General features: G+C 37.3%; 1 protein-coding gene across 1 annotated transcript; it reads right to left on the bottom strand.

The window, feature by feature from the left end:
* Positions 1-13,020: 13,020 nt before the first annotated feature.
* LOC140840765 (uncharacterized) lies at positions 13,021-13,731 on the bottom strand. Its single transcript, XM_073207932.1, has one exon. It carries the CDS (start codon positions 13,729-13,731, stop codon positions 13,021-13,023), a length of 711 nt encoding a protein of 236 aa, XP_073064033.1.
* Between the last annotated feature and the right edge of the window lie 1,345 nt (positions 13,732-15,076).

Genomic DNA, 15,076 nt, shown 5'->3' with positions numbered 1-15,076 from the left:
AAATCTCATGAAACACGTTATCCTGTTCATGATCTTGAATTGGCTGCCATTGTGTTCGCTTTGAAGATTTGGCGACATTATTTGTACGGAGAAAAGTTTGTTATCTATTCGGACCATAAGAGTCTGAAATATCTCTTTTCTCAATCTGATTTGAATATGAGGCAATGCAGGTGGATGGATCTCCTGAAAGATTTTGATTGTGAGATTCAATATCACCCGAGATCGGTGAATGTTACTGCGGATGCCCTGAGCCGTAAAGTTTATGATTCTGTTCTAGCTTCTGTTAGTGTCGCCAAGGTACATGAGGATATATGTACTTCTGGTTGGACTTTTCACTCGAATTGGAATTCTGTCACTGTCTCAGCATTGCAAATTGAGCCGAGTTTGATATCAAAGATACGAAAGGCCCAACGAAGCGATGCTCAGATTCAAAAGTCGAAAGAACTTGTATCTGCAGGACATCAGTCTGGATTTCAGATTTCTTCTGATGGTTCTTTACGACTTAATGGTCGGCTGGTAGTTCCTGACGACTCTGATTTGGGATCTGCCCTTCTTCGAGAAGCACATTGTAGCAAATACAGTATTCACCCTGGAGGTCGAAAGATGTATTTGACATTGAGACCTCAATTCTGGTGGAAACGTATGAAGAAGGACATTGCTGAATTTATTTCTAAATGTCTTGTCTGCCAGCAAGTGAAAGCCGAGAGAATGAAACCGGGAGGATTGATCCATAGTCTTGAAATCCCGAAATGGAATTGGGAACATATTGCTATGGATTTCGTGACTCATTTACCTCGTTCGCCCAAGGGCTGTGATGCTATTTGGGTGATTATTGATCGGCTTTCGAAATCTGCGCATTTCATTCCGTATGAGCGGACTTATCCCTATAAGAGAAGAACCCATTTATACATTGAGAATGTTGTGAGACTGCACGGTGTTCCAGTCTCAATTGTATCTGATCGTGATCCCAGATTTGCTTCTAAATTCTGGGGTAGTTTCCAAGAAGCGATGGGTACGCGTTTGGCTATGAGCACTGCTTATCATCCTCAAATAGATGGCCAAACTGAGCGTACGATTCAGACTCTAGAGGATATGTTACGTGCGATTGTGATGGACTTCAGAATGGGATGGCAAGATGCCTTACCATTGGTTGAATTTTCGTATAATAATAGCTTTCAGACGAGTATCGGTATGGCACCGTTTGAAGCTCTATATGGGAGACGATGTAGATCACCGTTATTCTGGGACGAGATTGGTGAAAGACAATTGACTGGACCTGAAATGATACAGGAAATGAATGATAAGGTTCAGTTGATTCGGCAGCGGATGAAAGCTGCTCAGGATCGTCAAACGAGTTATGCGAATAAACGAAGACGACCCTTGGAATTCAAGAAAGGTGACAGAGTGTTCTTGAAGATATCTCCCTTTAGAGGCACTGTTCGATTTGGCATGCGAGGGAAATTATCTCCTCAATATGTTGGTCCGTACGAGATTCTCGATCGAGTTGGTGATATTGCGTATCGATTGGCATTGCCACCAGCTCTATCTGCCATTCACGATGTGTTTCACGTTTCTATGTTGAGAAAATATGAACCGGATCCATCACATATACTTGCACCTGATGAGGTTGAACTGGATCCTTCTCTTTCCTATGTTGAACAACCTGTTCGCATTATGGATCGAAAGGAAAAGATATTGAGAAACAAATCGATTCCTCTAGTACGAGTGCAATGGACACGACATGGTGTTGAAGAATCAACATGTGAATTGGAGAGCAAGATGCGAGATTCCTATCCGCATTTGTTTGATTCTATGACATCTGTTCCATTGTATTCGATGTATTTTGATCCTTTTACTGATTTTAGTTTTGATATGTACTATAACTGGTGACATATGTATATTTACCCATGTTATGTATATAGAGATGTTTAAGATTTCGAGGACGAAATCTTTTAAGGGGAGGAGAAATGTAAGGACCGTGTATTGTATTATCGTAAATCCTATGTGATTATCGCTAATTAATGAAATTGTCATGTGACTATGTATATGAAGTATATTATGACAATGAATTGAGAAAATACGTATTGGATATGAATTGACGTTGTAAGAGCTCGAGTGGAGAAGCCGGACGCCAATAAGTACAAAACCAAATTTTTGTACAGAACGTGTGGCGCTCGAGTGGTAGAATGTTACCGCCCGAGCGCCAGGGGAGAAGAACTCGGGCAGAGAGTTCGGCGCCCGAGCGGTTAAGATTTACCGCCCGAGCGCGGTGTATTTTACTCGTGGGACAGAATGTCTCGCGCTCGGGCGCGAGAATTCTACCGCCCGAGCGCGAGAAGCGGTGGAGTGATAAAATCGAGAATTCTGTACGTTTTCTTTCATTTTATCCTTACGCCTTCGAGAGTTATCGAGAGAATTTGATTTCTTTCATACGAAATCACCTTGAAATGTGATCCAAACGCGAAACAAAGTATATATCTGGAATCCTCGCGTCGAAAGCTTCCTGTTGAGGTATGAATTTTCTAGTTTCTGCACCTTTGAATATCACAGTGCTGGAATAGCATGTATTTGAAGTTGAATTTCCTATATGTAGTAGAATCACCGACATGAAACTATGTTTTAAAGTCGGAATCGAATTATGTCTTGAACTGGATTTGATATGAATTTTGTAAGGTTCAAAATATATCCGGACCTTATTTTATTGATTTTGAATGATATTAATAATTGAAATGAATATGTTATCGATGTAGATACCGTTATTGCACTGATATCATAAAGCTACATCGACTGGAATAGAGATTTGAGGTATGTTGCGACCGGGTAACATACGACAGGTATCTGTATTTTATGATATATGTTGGATTGATTTGATTGATTGGATTGGAATACGTGTCTATATGCCTATTTGTTGATTTGATGTGGCATACATGACATTGAGATTTGAGTATCGATGTACAAAATAAATGTTTTGTTAACACACATCATTTTATGCATACATCGATACATGACATGCACGTTGAGCTATGATCCTTGGATACCCTGATATGATTTGATTGGATTCCGGGGTTTGTGAACACAATCGCTATGCCGGTATTATATGACCCGTAAAGCATAGACAATTGTGGCCCCATATGATTGGATATGAGATGTGGGATTGATGGCGCTTCGTCGACGCTATCATATGTGTATTCCCATATCGGCCGGTGTGCCAGCTCGAGCATTGATTTGATTTGATAGCGATTCGATTGATTCTGACATGTGCTCAGTGGATGGGCATTTGACCTGATACCTCCACGACATACATGCATTGCATACCATATATCATTGTTTAGATATCTGTGGTATATATGATTGGTTGTTCCATACGGAGCTTTGCTCACCCCCAAGGGGAGCTGTTGTTGTCTTTGTGTGTGGACAATGGCAGGTACTCCAGGATATCAGGAGGCCAGAGAGGGCACTTCTGGAGGAAGCCACAGCTTGGGCTGAGGTTTTTGTTTATGTCTTGTTCCTAGTATATATATATATGTATCTATATATCGGGGCATGTCCCGAGGATATGAGTTGTTTGTATATGATTGGTTTTGATTTCGTGTGGGCATGTTTTATGATTTGAGATTAAATACTATTTTTAGTATTATAAATCTAGAAGAGATGTTTTGGGCTCGTCGTAAAAGAAATTTTAAACCCGTTTTCCGCTGTGATTAATTAACCCTAATTAGATTCCATTGTAATAATGATTAGGCGCTAAGGGCCCCACAGTTCGCCTCCTGAGCATGCATGGCGAAAATTCTCCCTTGAGTCGGTTGCTTCCACTGCGGGCACTCCTTCAGCATGTGGTCGCTAGCTCCACACTTGAAGCACTTTCCTGATCCATATAAGCACTGCCCCGGGTGCTGGCGGTTGCATCTAGGACACACTGGGCAAGCAACGGGCTTCTGAGGCGCCCCCTGCTGCTGAATTGGACCCTTGCCCTTTGGTGGTCCAGGATACGGCTTCTTCCCTGGCGGCCCCTGATATGGTTTCTTGAACTGGGGCCTCTGATGATGTTGCTGCTAGTGTTGCGGCGCTTGATAGGGCCTCTTGCCCTGTCTGTCCGCCTCTATATCCCTCAGATCCTGTTCTGCCGCCAATGCTCTAGATACGGCGACCACATAGCTATTAGGGCTAGCTACTCTCACATCGCGGCGCAGGATCAGCCGCAACCCATTCAGAAAATGCCTCAACTTTTCATGTACATCATTTGCAATGAGGGGCACGAAGTGACACCCTCTCTCAAACTTCCTAACAAATTCTGCCACGCTATTGTCTCCCTGTCGCAGCGTCATAAACTCGCTGGTGAGTTTGGATCATACCTCCTCAGTGAAGTACTTGGAGTAAAAGACCTCCTTTAAACCATTCCATGGCAGTACCTGCAAATTAACTGCGACTGACGCACTCTCCCACCATAATCTGGTGTCCCCTGTCAGAAGGAACGTGGCACATCTGACCCTATCTGCGTCGGTCAGTTCCATAAAGTCAAATATTACCTCTATGGACTTAATCCATCCCTCGGCTACCATCAGGTCAGTGGTACCCGAAAACTCCTTAGGACTCATCCTCCTAAACCTTTCGTACACTGCTTCCGGTTGAGGTCTCGCTCCTGCACCTGCTGCTGTAGCCTGGTTCCCCGCAAACTGCACGAAGAACTGCGTCATGCCTGCAAGCATCTGTGCCTACATGTCTGGCTGTGGAGGTGGAGGTGGAGGAGCGTCCCTTCTCTCCTCTCGAGGCTCTCTGTCCTCATCTCTTGTTTCACGGTCGATCACACGTCTAGGAGGCATACTGTTCCAATAATTTACCCAACACATAAACCCAATATGCATGAACATATATCAGTGACATAAGATGCATGTATTATATCTTTAAAATATGAACATGCTGAAATCAGAATTTAATGCTTACTACATAATATAAATTCGAAACTTTAAAACTTACAGACTTGAGGTGTGACCTCGTGAGATTATTGCGACTAGCAGTAGGCATAACCCTTTACAAGAACACCGCTCTGATACCAACTGTAACATACCGTACTTTTACCATTCAAAATTTACGGAAAATTTAAAAATTTCTTAAACATAAAATAACATTCAAAGTTTGCCATAAAATATCTCAACCAAGTCCCCCATAAGACATGGTTGTTCAAAAAACTACGATAAAAATTTGCTCACAAAAGGTTTGCTCAAAGTATTTCCATCGAATATGAAATAAAAGTAATTTAACTTTTGCATAAAACTTAAACATGGAGGTCCTCGGGTTTAGCCTTCCGCTCAGTCCAAGCCTGCCCCTTGGTCGCCACCCCCTGTCTCCTCATCAACATACTCACCTGCATCGATCAAGTCTAGTAAGTCTAAAGACTCAACACGTATAAACTGAGAAATAACAAGTACTACATAATAAAACCGCATGGAACTTTAAAGTAGAACATACATACTTGAACTTGAATTTTCGTACTAAAACATGAACATACATACATAACATAGACGTGCCATAACGTGAAACTTGTCATAAACATACTCCATACTAGAACGTACATAACTTCATCATTTTGCGTAGAGGCATGTTTCAAAGCAAGTAACCCATAACATAATAAATTCCTGATCAGACAAACCACAGTACTGGGCTGACAGGGACGTATCCACTGCCACATACATGAGATCCCCGTTCATAATTTAACGGGCTGGTTGGTCCCCGTTCATAATTTAAAGTTTTCCAACCTCGATCTAACCCGTTCATAATTTAACAGGCGGATTGGTCCCCGTTCATAATTTAACGCTTTCCAATCCTAAACATAATTTGGTCACAATACATTTAGCATACCTCAAAAACTTAAAATATTTTCTTGCACGTCAACATACTTACTTGGTGTTGAGGGCTTCGTTGGACTTCGATCGGGGTCGTTGCTGCACGTACTACCATGAATTCACATACTTAATTTGCATAACTTAGACGTAGGTAATCCTGCTTAATTACGAGTTCGTTCAATTCCTTAGGACGTTCTAGAATTCCCATGGCTCGACCTTGTAAATCATTGTACTAAACCATGACATCAAACCTCAAACATGTTATAATATTTTTTCCAAATATGAAGGACACGGACCCCGTGCCTACCTCCGTGTAGGGGTCCGTGTAGACTCGGGTGAGAAGGCTCGAAAGGAAGGGTGGACACGGACCCCGTGTCAGGGTCCGTGTGGGGGTCCGTGTAGACTCTGGAAAAATGCACTCCGGAAGGAACAAAGGCACGGACCCCGTGCCAGGGTCTGTCCGTGGGTCCGTGTACCTGTGGGACAAGTGGAGCTTCGGAAATTCTAAACACGCAATGCTTATCATCCTAGACTCGATTGCACGTACCATGAATCGACACCCCGAGACCCATCCTAGCATGCCATAATATCAAACCAAAATCGTACAACCACCCAAAGCAACGATGTTCACCCTACGACACATCCAATTCAAAACGTAGCAATTGACACCAATTCGTTTCCTACGACTTCTAATGCATTCGAGTGTCTATCGACACTAAACGACGTATCAATTAACATCCCAACATCATACTAATCATACCTAGACGCAGCAACGATCACCCGTTGATCCCCAACGAAGCCTGCAACATAGAAACTTCAAGAACACAATTTTCGTAAAAGTCGCAGTTTGAGCAGTCCCACGAAAAGCGTCATAACTCACTCAATTGTCATCAAAAAATCTCTAATTTTATATCAAATCGAAGGCATCGAAAAGTTATACAATTTTCTAGGTGAAAGTTTTCTCAACATTCCGACGGAAAAATCGCAGTTTTCAACAGAACAGTAAGTTACGAGATTTCAGATCTAAAAAGTATTTCAAAACGCATTCAAACCATTTTTCGCTCAAACGACGAATGTCACACATGAATTTTTACGCATAAAAATAACATAACACATAATATGACAAGATCGATGCAGAAAGAACTGAATATACGTTCCTTTTGATATCAAACTTACCGAAACGACGTCACCGAAGCGGAGATAGAAGCGAGGTTGATCCGGAGCGATTGTGGCGCTAAAATTCTTGAATAAACACACGAAAATATTGCTGGAAATTATGAGGGGATGGGGCGGCTGCCGTTGGGAGGAGAACCCTAGGTTTTCCTTTCTCAAAGTGATAAAATTCTGAATTAAAACTTGTGTGTGTGTTGCCGTGACTAAGTGTGTGTAAAAGTGTGTGAGTGCGTGAGTTAAGGGGTAAAACGTGTATGTGCGTGTTTAGGTAGTAAGTTAGGGAAATAAATTATGCTTAGTAATAATTTAATCACTAATTAAAAGTTAATCAAACACTAACTCAAAAATTCTTGGAAACAATATATACACAAATTTTTAAATAAACTTCTTAATCAAAATAAGACACACAAAAAAAAATGCTAATTTCAAGAGTTTTAAACCTTAAAATTACTAACTAAATAATTTAGGTTTAAAATGCTGAAACTTAATAAATTAATTTAAAACACCCAAACTCAACTTAAAAATAAAATATTACATTTTAAATTGCTAAAATCGTCGTCGGTCTTTTTCTCAATCCCGCCTCGAGTGATCGCCTGAGACATGAAACTCGACAGACATTTTAACGTGCATCACAATAAACATGAATATTTAAAATAATGCATTCAAGTAAATCATGCATGGCTTAAAACTCATTTTAAAATAAATTAAATTATTTACTAATTGAATGAATGCATGGTTTAAACGTGTACTGAATTTGGGCACTACACATTTTATATGTTCTTCAAATACCAAAATATTGCATACCAATTGTTTGATAAAATGCTTCAAATAAAATATTTTGACTCATTCAACTTGCATATATTTTAAGTGATTTACCAAATGTTTAATTGGTTTCTACGAAGGAGTATTTCGAGTGTCTTCCGCTTGGTTTGAAAATCAAACTCGATTTAATTTATCGATGTTCAATATTTCAAGAACCGAGCTATTGTTGCTCAACAATGATCCTCCTAATCGATCCTAACAGTCGAGCTTCTCAACTAGTATTGTTTTTATTTTCTTGCAAACATAAAGTTTAGTAAAGGGTACCCAATCTATTTGAGTCCAAACTGGATTATCCATTATGAATCCACATATGTACAATCCTGAAGTATTTTGTACTTCAAGTAGCCTCAGGGGTGTGTGCACTACAATATCTGACATCACTCTTAACAAAATGTGCTCTATTATGTTTCAGGATTTTGTATTTCGAGTAGCCTCAAGGGTGTGTGCAATACAATATCTGACATCACTCTTAACAAAATGTTCTCTATTATGTTGTTTTTCCTTGTTGTCCTTGTCTAATATCCTTTATCTGTTCTGAACATCACTACAAGAAAATCTATATTCAACCAAACTCCAAAGACAAAGTTTTTACAAAAAACAGTTGTCTTTTATCTTTTAACAACGATTTTAATGAAAATTGTTGTCTCTGTGCGTTTATTTATTATCAAAGACAACGGTTTTTAGAAAAAATGTTGTCTTTTATGGGTCAAAGACAATGGTTTTTCAAAACCGTTGTCTATGAGCGTTTTTTAAGCTACGACACAGTAAGTTCTTCCCCAAGCCCCTGCACATCTTTTCTGTGCTGAATCGAGAAGCAATCGAGTGGATACAGCCATGTTCGAAGTTGAGTGTGCGCACGAGATTCCGAGTCTGGATCCAAATCTTGCACGAAAAATACAAAAAAAGAAAACATCCAAGATTCGAGATTTGAATGGGAAAGACAATGAGAAAAGTACTTGTTCTTCTTGAAAAAATTGAGATTTGATTTTTCTCACGGTAAATTAGTGTCGTTTTTTTATCATATTCATTACGAGTATTCCATTTGTTTTTACACTTGAAATAGGCAAACCTGTATAGCCTGAGGAGCTGCGAAAATTTGAGTCAATTGTAAATGAAAAAATTCAGGAAAGGATGGATGTATTCTCAAAGGGACCAGGCTGACTGATGCAAAGTGTATAAAAGGTCTAAGAGCTGTTTTCGGGGAGGAAAACTTCTCCATGTTAGAATTTTTTTTTCTCAAAATTATGTTTCTATGTGTATATAAACATGATATATAATATGCGGAAGCTTAATCGAGAATTACCTCCGGCCATTGAATACTTTGAAATTCTCTGCTTTCCTTCTCGGTTGAAGTCTTCTAAGCACTCCACCCTCTCGATAGATGGTGTAGATTTCCTTTATGAGGTGTGTATGCTTAGGGACCTCAATCGCTCTATTTATAGGCATTTCTCATACCATCGATGAGTGTATCGGGAGCCGAGATTTAGAAGAAGAAACGTGTACGTATCTCAAGTTTCTAAAGTTGAGCACGTTTGTCAAAAGTTGTAGGTAATGGCCGTCGCCATTTCCTACACGTTTTTCCTTCTTCTGATTAATATGGGTCATTTTTTTCTTACATTCTCCTACTTGACCCATATATCTCATTTACCATTTGAGAAAACAGAACACATGAATCATGGCGATAGTTCCTCTAGAAGCGAGTATTATTTTCTATGTATCACAATGCATTATGTATCTCAAACTGTATAACTTAATGAATAAATCTTATACTTATTCGAGGTCCAAATTTATTGATATTTCTCAAATCAATGAATGTGTACACAATAAATATGAGAAAATATCACATAGTTTTATTAACTTTGTTCTTACAACAAAATTACATAAAAGAACCAAGTCTCATTCTTTCTGTATGATCCTTAAATTTAAATGGTGGCATGCCCTTAGTCAAAGGATCCGCAATCATCAATTCAGTGCTAATGTGCTCATTAAGTAACTTCTTATCTTTAACACGTTCTCGTATTGTTAAATACTTAATTTCGATGTGCTTGCTTTGTCTACCACTTTTGTTATTTTTAGCCATAAAAACAGCAGCTGAATTGTCACAATATATTCTTAATGGCCTAGATATATGATTCATAATTCTAAGCCCTGAAATGAAACTCTTCAACCATACATCATGTGAGGTTGCCTCAAAACAAGATACAAACTCAGCTTCCATAGTGGAAGTAGGAGTCAATGTTTGCTTTGCACTTCTCCAAGATCCAGCTCCAACAGCTAGCATGAAAATATATCCCGAAGTGGATTTTCTTGAATCAATGCAGCCAGCGTAGTCTGAATCAGAGTAGCCAATTACTTCCAAATTCTCAGTTCGTATGAACATAAGCATATAATTTTTTTCCCTTGAAGGTATCTCATGACTTTCTTTGCAGCTTTCCAATGGTCTAAATCTGGATTACTCTGATATCTTCCCAACATCCCAACAACAAATGTAATGTCAGGTCTAGTGCAAACCTGAGCATACATCAAGCTTCCAACAGTAGAAGCATAAGGAATGTTTTTCATTTGTTCCCACTCTAGATCATTCTTTGGGCATTGGCTCAAATTGAATTTATCGCCTTTCACAACGGGAGCTATACTTGGTGAACAATCTTTCATCCGATATCTCTCTAAAACTTTGTTTATATAGGTTTCTTGAGACAGACCTATAATACCTCGAATTCTGTCTCTATGTATCTTAATGTCAATGACATAAGATGCATCGCCCATATCCTTCGTATCAAAGTTTTTAGAGAGGAATTGTTTCACCTTATATAACAAACCGTTAACATTGGTTGCAAGTAATATATCATCCACATATAGAATAAAGAAACAAATCTTGCTCCCACTGACCTTCTGGTATATACATTGATCCATGGGGTTCTCAACGAATCCGAATGAAGAGATAACATCATGAAATTTCAAATACCATTGAAAGGAAGCTTGTTTCAATCCATATATAGATTTGTTAAGCTTACAAACCAATTTCTCACCATTACTAGAGAAGAATCCTTCAGGTTGTTTCATATAAACCTCTTCCTCTAGTTCTCCATTGAGAAAAGCTGTTTTCACATCCATTTGTAGTAATTATAAGTCAAAATGTGCAACTAATGCTAGAATGATTCGAAGAGAATCTTTCTTAGATACAGGAGAAAAAGTCTCCTTGTAGTCGATTCCTTCCTGCTGAGTGAATTCTTTAGCAACGAGTCTTGCTTTATACCTTTCAATGTTGCCTAATGAGTCTTTCTTTATTTTGAAAACCCATTTACATCCAATGGCTTTTACACCATTAGGCAACTGAACAAGATCCCAGACTCCATTAACTGCCATAGAATTCATCTCTTCTTCATAGCATTAAACCATAGTTTTGACTCATTACAACTCATGGCTTGTGAAAACGTTTCAGGATCATTTTCGGCTCCAATGTTATAATCCGATTCTGTAAATACACAACATAAGCACTAGATATTGCTGATCTTCTTATTCTAGTAGATCTCCTTAGATTGTTTGGTTGATCAACAATTTCTTGTTGTTCTTCATTAACAACTTGATCTACTGGATTTTCATCAGCAATTTGTGGAACTTCAGTAATTGGTTGTCTAACACCCATTTGGTCTTGAGAGGTGTGAATACTGACCAATCTATCATTTGAATAAGAGGGTTGTGAATTAATGTGATATTTCTCAAGAACTATGTCATTTGAATGATCACTCCCACTAATCAAATCATTCTCAAGAAATTTTGCATTTCTTGATTCCACAATTCTAGTGTTGTGAGATGGACAATAGAATCTGTACCCTTTGGATTTTTCGGTATACCCAATGAAATATCCACTTATGGTTCTTGGGTCCAGTTTCTTTTCATGTGGGTTGTAAACTCTTATTTCTGAAGGACAACCCCAAATGCGTATATGTTGCAAACTCGATTTCCAACCTTTTAATAACTCAAATGGCGTCTTTGGGACAGCCTTAGTTGGAACTCGGTTTAATATATACAAAGCTGTCTTAAGAGCTTCAGTCCACAAGGATTTAGGAAGTTTGGAGCTACTAAACATGCTCCTCACCATGTCCAATAATGTTCGGTTTCTCCTTTCAGATACACCATTTTGGTCCGGAGAACCAGGCATAGTATATTGGGCAACAATCCCATGTTCTTGGAGAAACTTCGCAAACAGACCAGGTGCTTGTCCATTCTCAGTGTATCTACCGTAATATTCTCCACATCTATCAGTTCTCACGATCTTAATATGTTTTCCACATTGCTTCTCTACTTCAGCCTTAAAACCTTAAAGGCTTCAAGTGCTTCGTTTTTGTTATGAAGCATGTAGATATACGTGTATCGTGAGTAATCATCAATGAAAGAGATGAAGTATTTCGGACTTTGCATGTCCATATCTGGACAACAAATATCTGAATGTATGATTTCTAATGTTTTCGTACTCCTCTTGGCACCCTTTTTAGACATATTGGTGAGCTTTCTCTTAATGCAGTCCACACAAGTCTCAAAATCCGTAAAATCTAATGTACTGAGTACTTCATCATTTACTAATCTTTTAATTCTCTCTATGGAGATGTGTCCTAATCTTCTGTGCCACAATATAGAGGAATCTTCATTTATAATACATCTTTTAATACCTCTTTGAACATGCATAGTGGTGTTATTATTTTGTAAAGAAAAAGAGAAAAGACCATCTACCATTGTACCATTTCCAATAAGATTTGATTATAAAACAAATTTATTGATTTATCCAAAAAATGAAATGAATAACCAAGGGGTACAAATTTTGAAACTGAAATTTAATTCCTAGAAAAACTAGGAACATAAAATGTCTTTTCCATTTTTAAAATAAAACCACTATCCAATATAAGGCAGCATGTACCAATAGCCTCCACATGCGAAGACATCTTGTTTCCTGAATAAATGATCCGCTAATTTCCTACTGGCTTCCTTAGGTTTTGCATACCCTGTAAGGTATTTGTAACATGGATTGTAGAACCAGAATCAATCCACCATGCGTTATAAATCGTATTAACCATATTAGATTCATAACAGACAAATGAAGTAGGAATACCTTTCTTTCAAGTGAGTCTTTAAATTTATTAAAATCCTTCTTCATGTGTCCCGTATTTTTACAGTAGAAACACTTGGATTATTTTTTAATGTCAGGTTGAGGTGGAATTATTCCTTTCCCTTTTCTCTTGACTTTGGCTTGTTTCTTATACTTTCCTTGTGTAGTCATTAATACATTATCACTCGTTTCCATCAACAACCTTCCTTCCTCTTGAACACACATGGTCATTAATTCATTAATTGACCATTTATCCCTATTTGTGTTGTAAGAAAATTTGAAGGGTCCATATTGCTGTGGAAGAGTGCATAAAATGTAGTGTATAAGAAAAGTCTCAAACATTTCCACTTCAAGTGTCTTGAGCCGAGCCGCTATATCCCTCATTTTCTTGATGTGCTCTCGCACACCTCTCACACTGGTGAGCCTTAATGAAGAGAATTCCATAATTAGGGTGCTTGCAAGTGTCTTATCTGAAGACTGAAATTGTTCATCAATAGCCTTCAGTAATTCTTTGACATTGTTATGCTGGTCGACAGAACCACGCATACCAGCAGAGATTTTGGTCTTTATGAACATTACGCAGAGTCGATTAGATCGCTCCCATTTTTCATAAAGATCAACATCATCCGGAATGCTGCTTTCAGTAATAGCAGATGGTTCGTCTTTCCGTATAGCATAATCAATATCCATCCACCCCAATTGAAGAAGAATTCTTTCTTTCCAAATTTTATAATTATCGCCCTTTAGATCGAGAATGTCACATTTCATATCAGAAAAAGTTGCAGGTTGCATAACTGCACAAAATATCATATGCTTAAAATTTTGAGACAATATCATGTTTTACCAATGTAATTCATGTTTTAAAAATTTAGTGACATAAAATTTGCCTGTGGGCTAAAATTTTAATTCAATAAGATTTTTCTGTAACTTTATGAAAAAACTATCAAAATGTATTTTTCTTAACTCATGTGGGTAAATTATGAAAAAAAAAATTTGATATTTTAACCTAATTAGTTATATAAATATAATAAAAATCTTTGTGGGGTAAATTTTATTATGTTTATAAAATTAGTTACAATTGTTGTCCATTATGTGATCCAAATCCACTTAATGCATAATTTTTCATAATTAAGGATGATGTGGCTATTCCTCAATTATTTAAAATTGTACGGTTAACTGGACAAAATTTTGGCTTTACTTAATGCTTTATATAATAATTATTTCGCAATCAACACTTTCAAAGAGTGCTCCCAGGAAAGATAGGTAGTGCTAAGGCCCTTTAAATACCAAACTCTTAGACAGAGCAACGTTCCTCAGGGAGATCAGTGGCTATTCAAGGCAGTTTAAACCGATCTATGAAGAACTCTCTCAGATCATGTTTTCTTACGTCACCTTATAATTATTATTCAACTTAATTATCCACATGTATGTGAATCTTTATATGCCAAAATTTTTCATTAAATAACTTTATATTCACATTTTTACTTAATATGAACAAATACATTCTCCATCAGTTTTTCTCTTCAATCAGAGTAATGATAAAGTTAGGATCACATTTACATAAAAATGTGGGCTCCTCATCAGTTTTTCTCTTTTATCAGAGTAGTGATAAAGTGAGGATCATTTGTGAATATCTGAAATATTTTATTATATATACATCTTACTTGATATGTTCATTTCAAATTATTAACATAATATAATTTAGTATGAACACAATGTGAATATTGTTTTACCAAAATTATTTTTTAATATTATTTGCATTTTAAATTTCAAGAATAAATGCAAACATAATATTAAATTTGCATGTACAAATCAAACACTTATCCATAATATTTGACATTATATCTAACATGCAAAAATAATTTCTAAACATGTATTAGAAACTACGTCGAACTTGAAATTATTTTAATGTGTACAAATTATTTGACCAAATGCTATATGTATACCGAATTATACATATAACTTAATTACACATTAATTATTATTTATTTATTTATTATTATAATAAACAAATGAATTCTACTACGAAAGGTTTTAATAAAAATGAATTGATACCAACGATTTATATTCACATATATATTGTATCAATTATTATCATTATTATTATTTAAAAACTAATAATAATAATAATTGAGAC

This window comes from Primulina eburnea, chromosome 9, assembly GCF_022965805.1.
Source record: "Primulina eburnea isolate SZY01 chromosome 9, ASM2296580v1, whole genome shotgun sequence".
Taxonomy (NCBI): domain Eukaryota; kingdom Viridiplantae; phylum Streptophyta; class Magnoliopsida; order Lamiales; family Gesneriaceae; genus Primulina; species Primulina eburnea.
This window is presented reverse-complemented; position numbering and strand designations above follow the sequence as displayed.

What these genes read in the sequence shown, in the direction of transcription:
- LOC140840765 (XM_073207932.1), bottom strand. Translation starts at nt 13,731, where the DNA reads ATGCAACCTGCAACTTTTTCTGATATGAAATGTGACATTCTCGATCTA.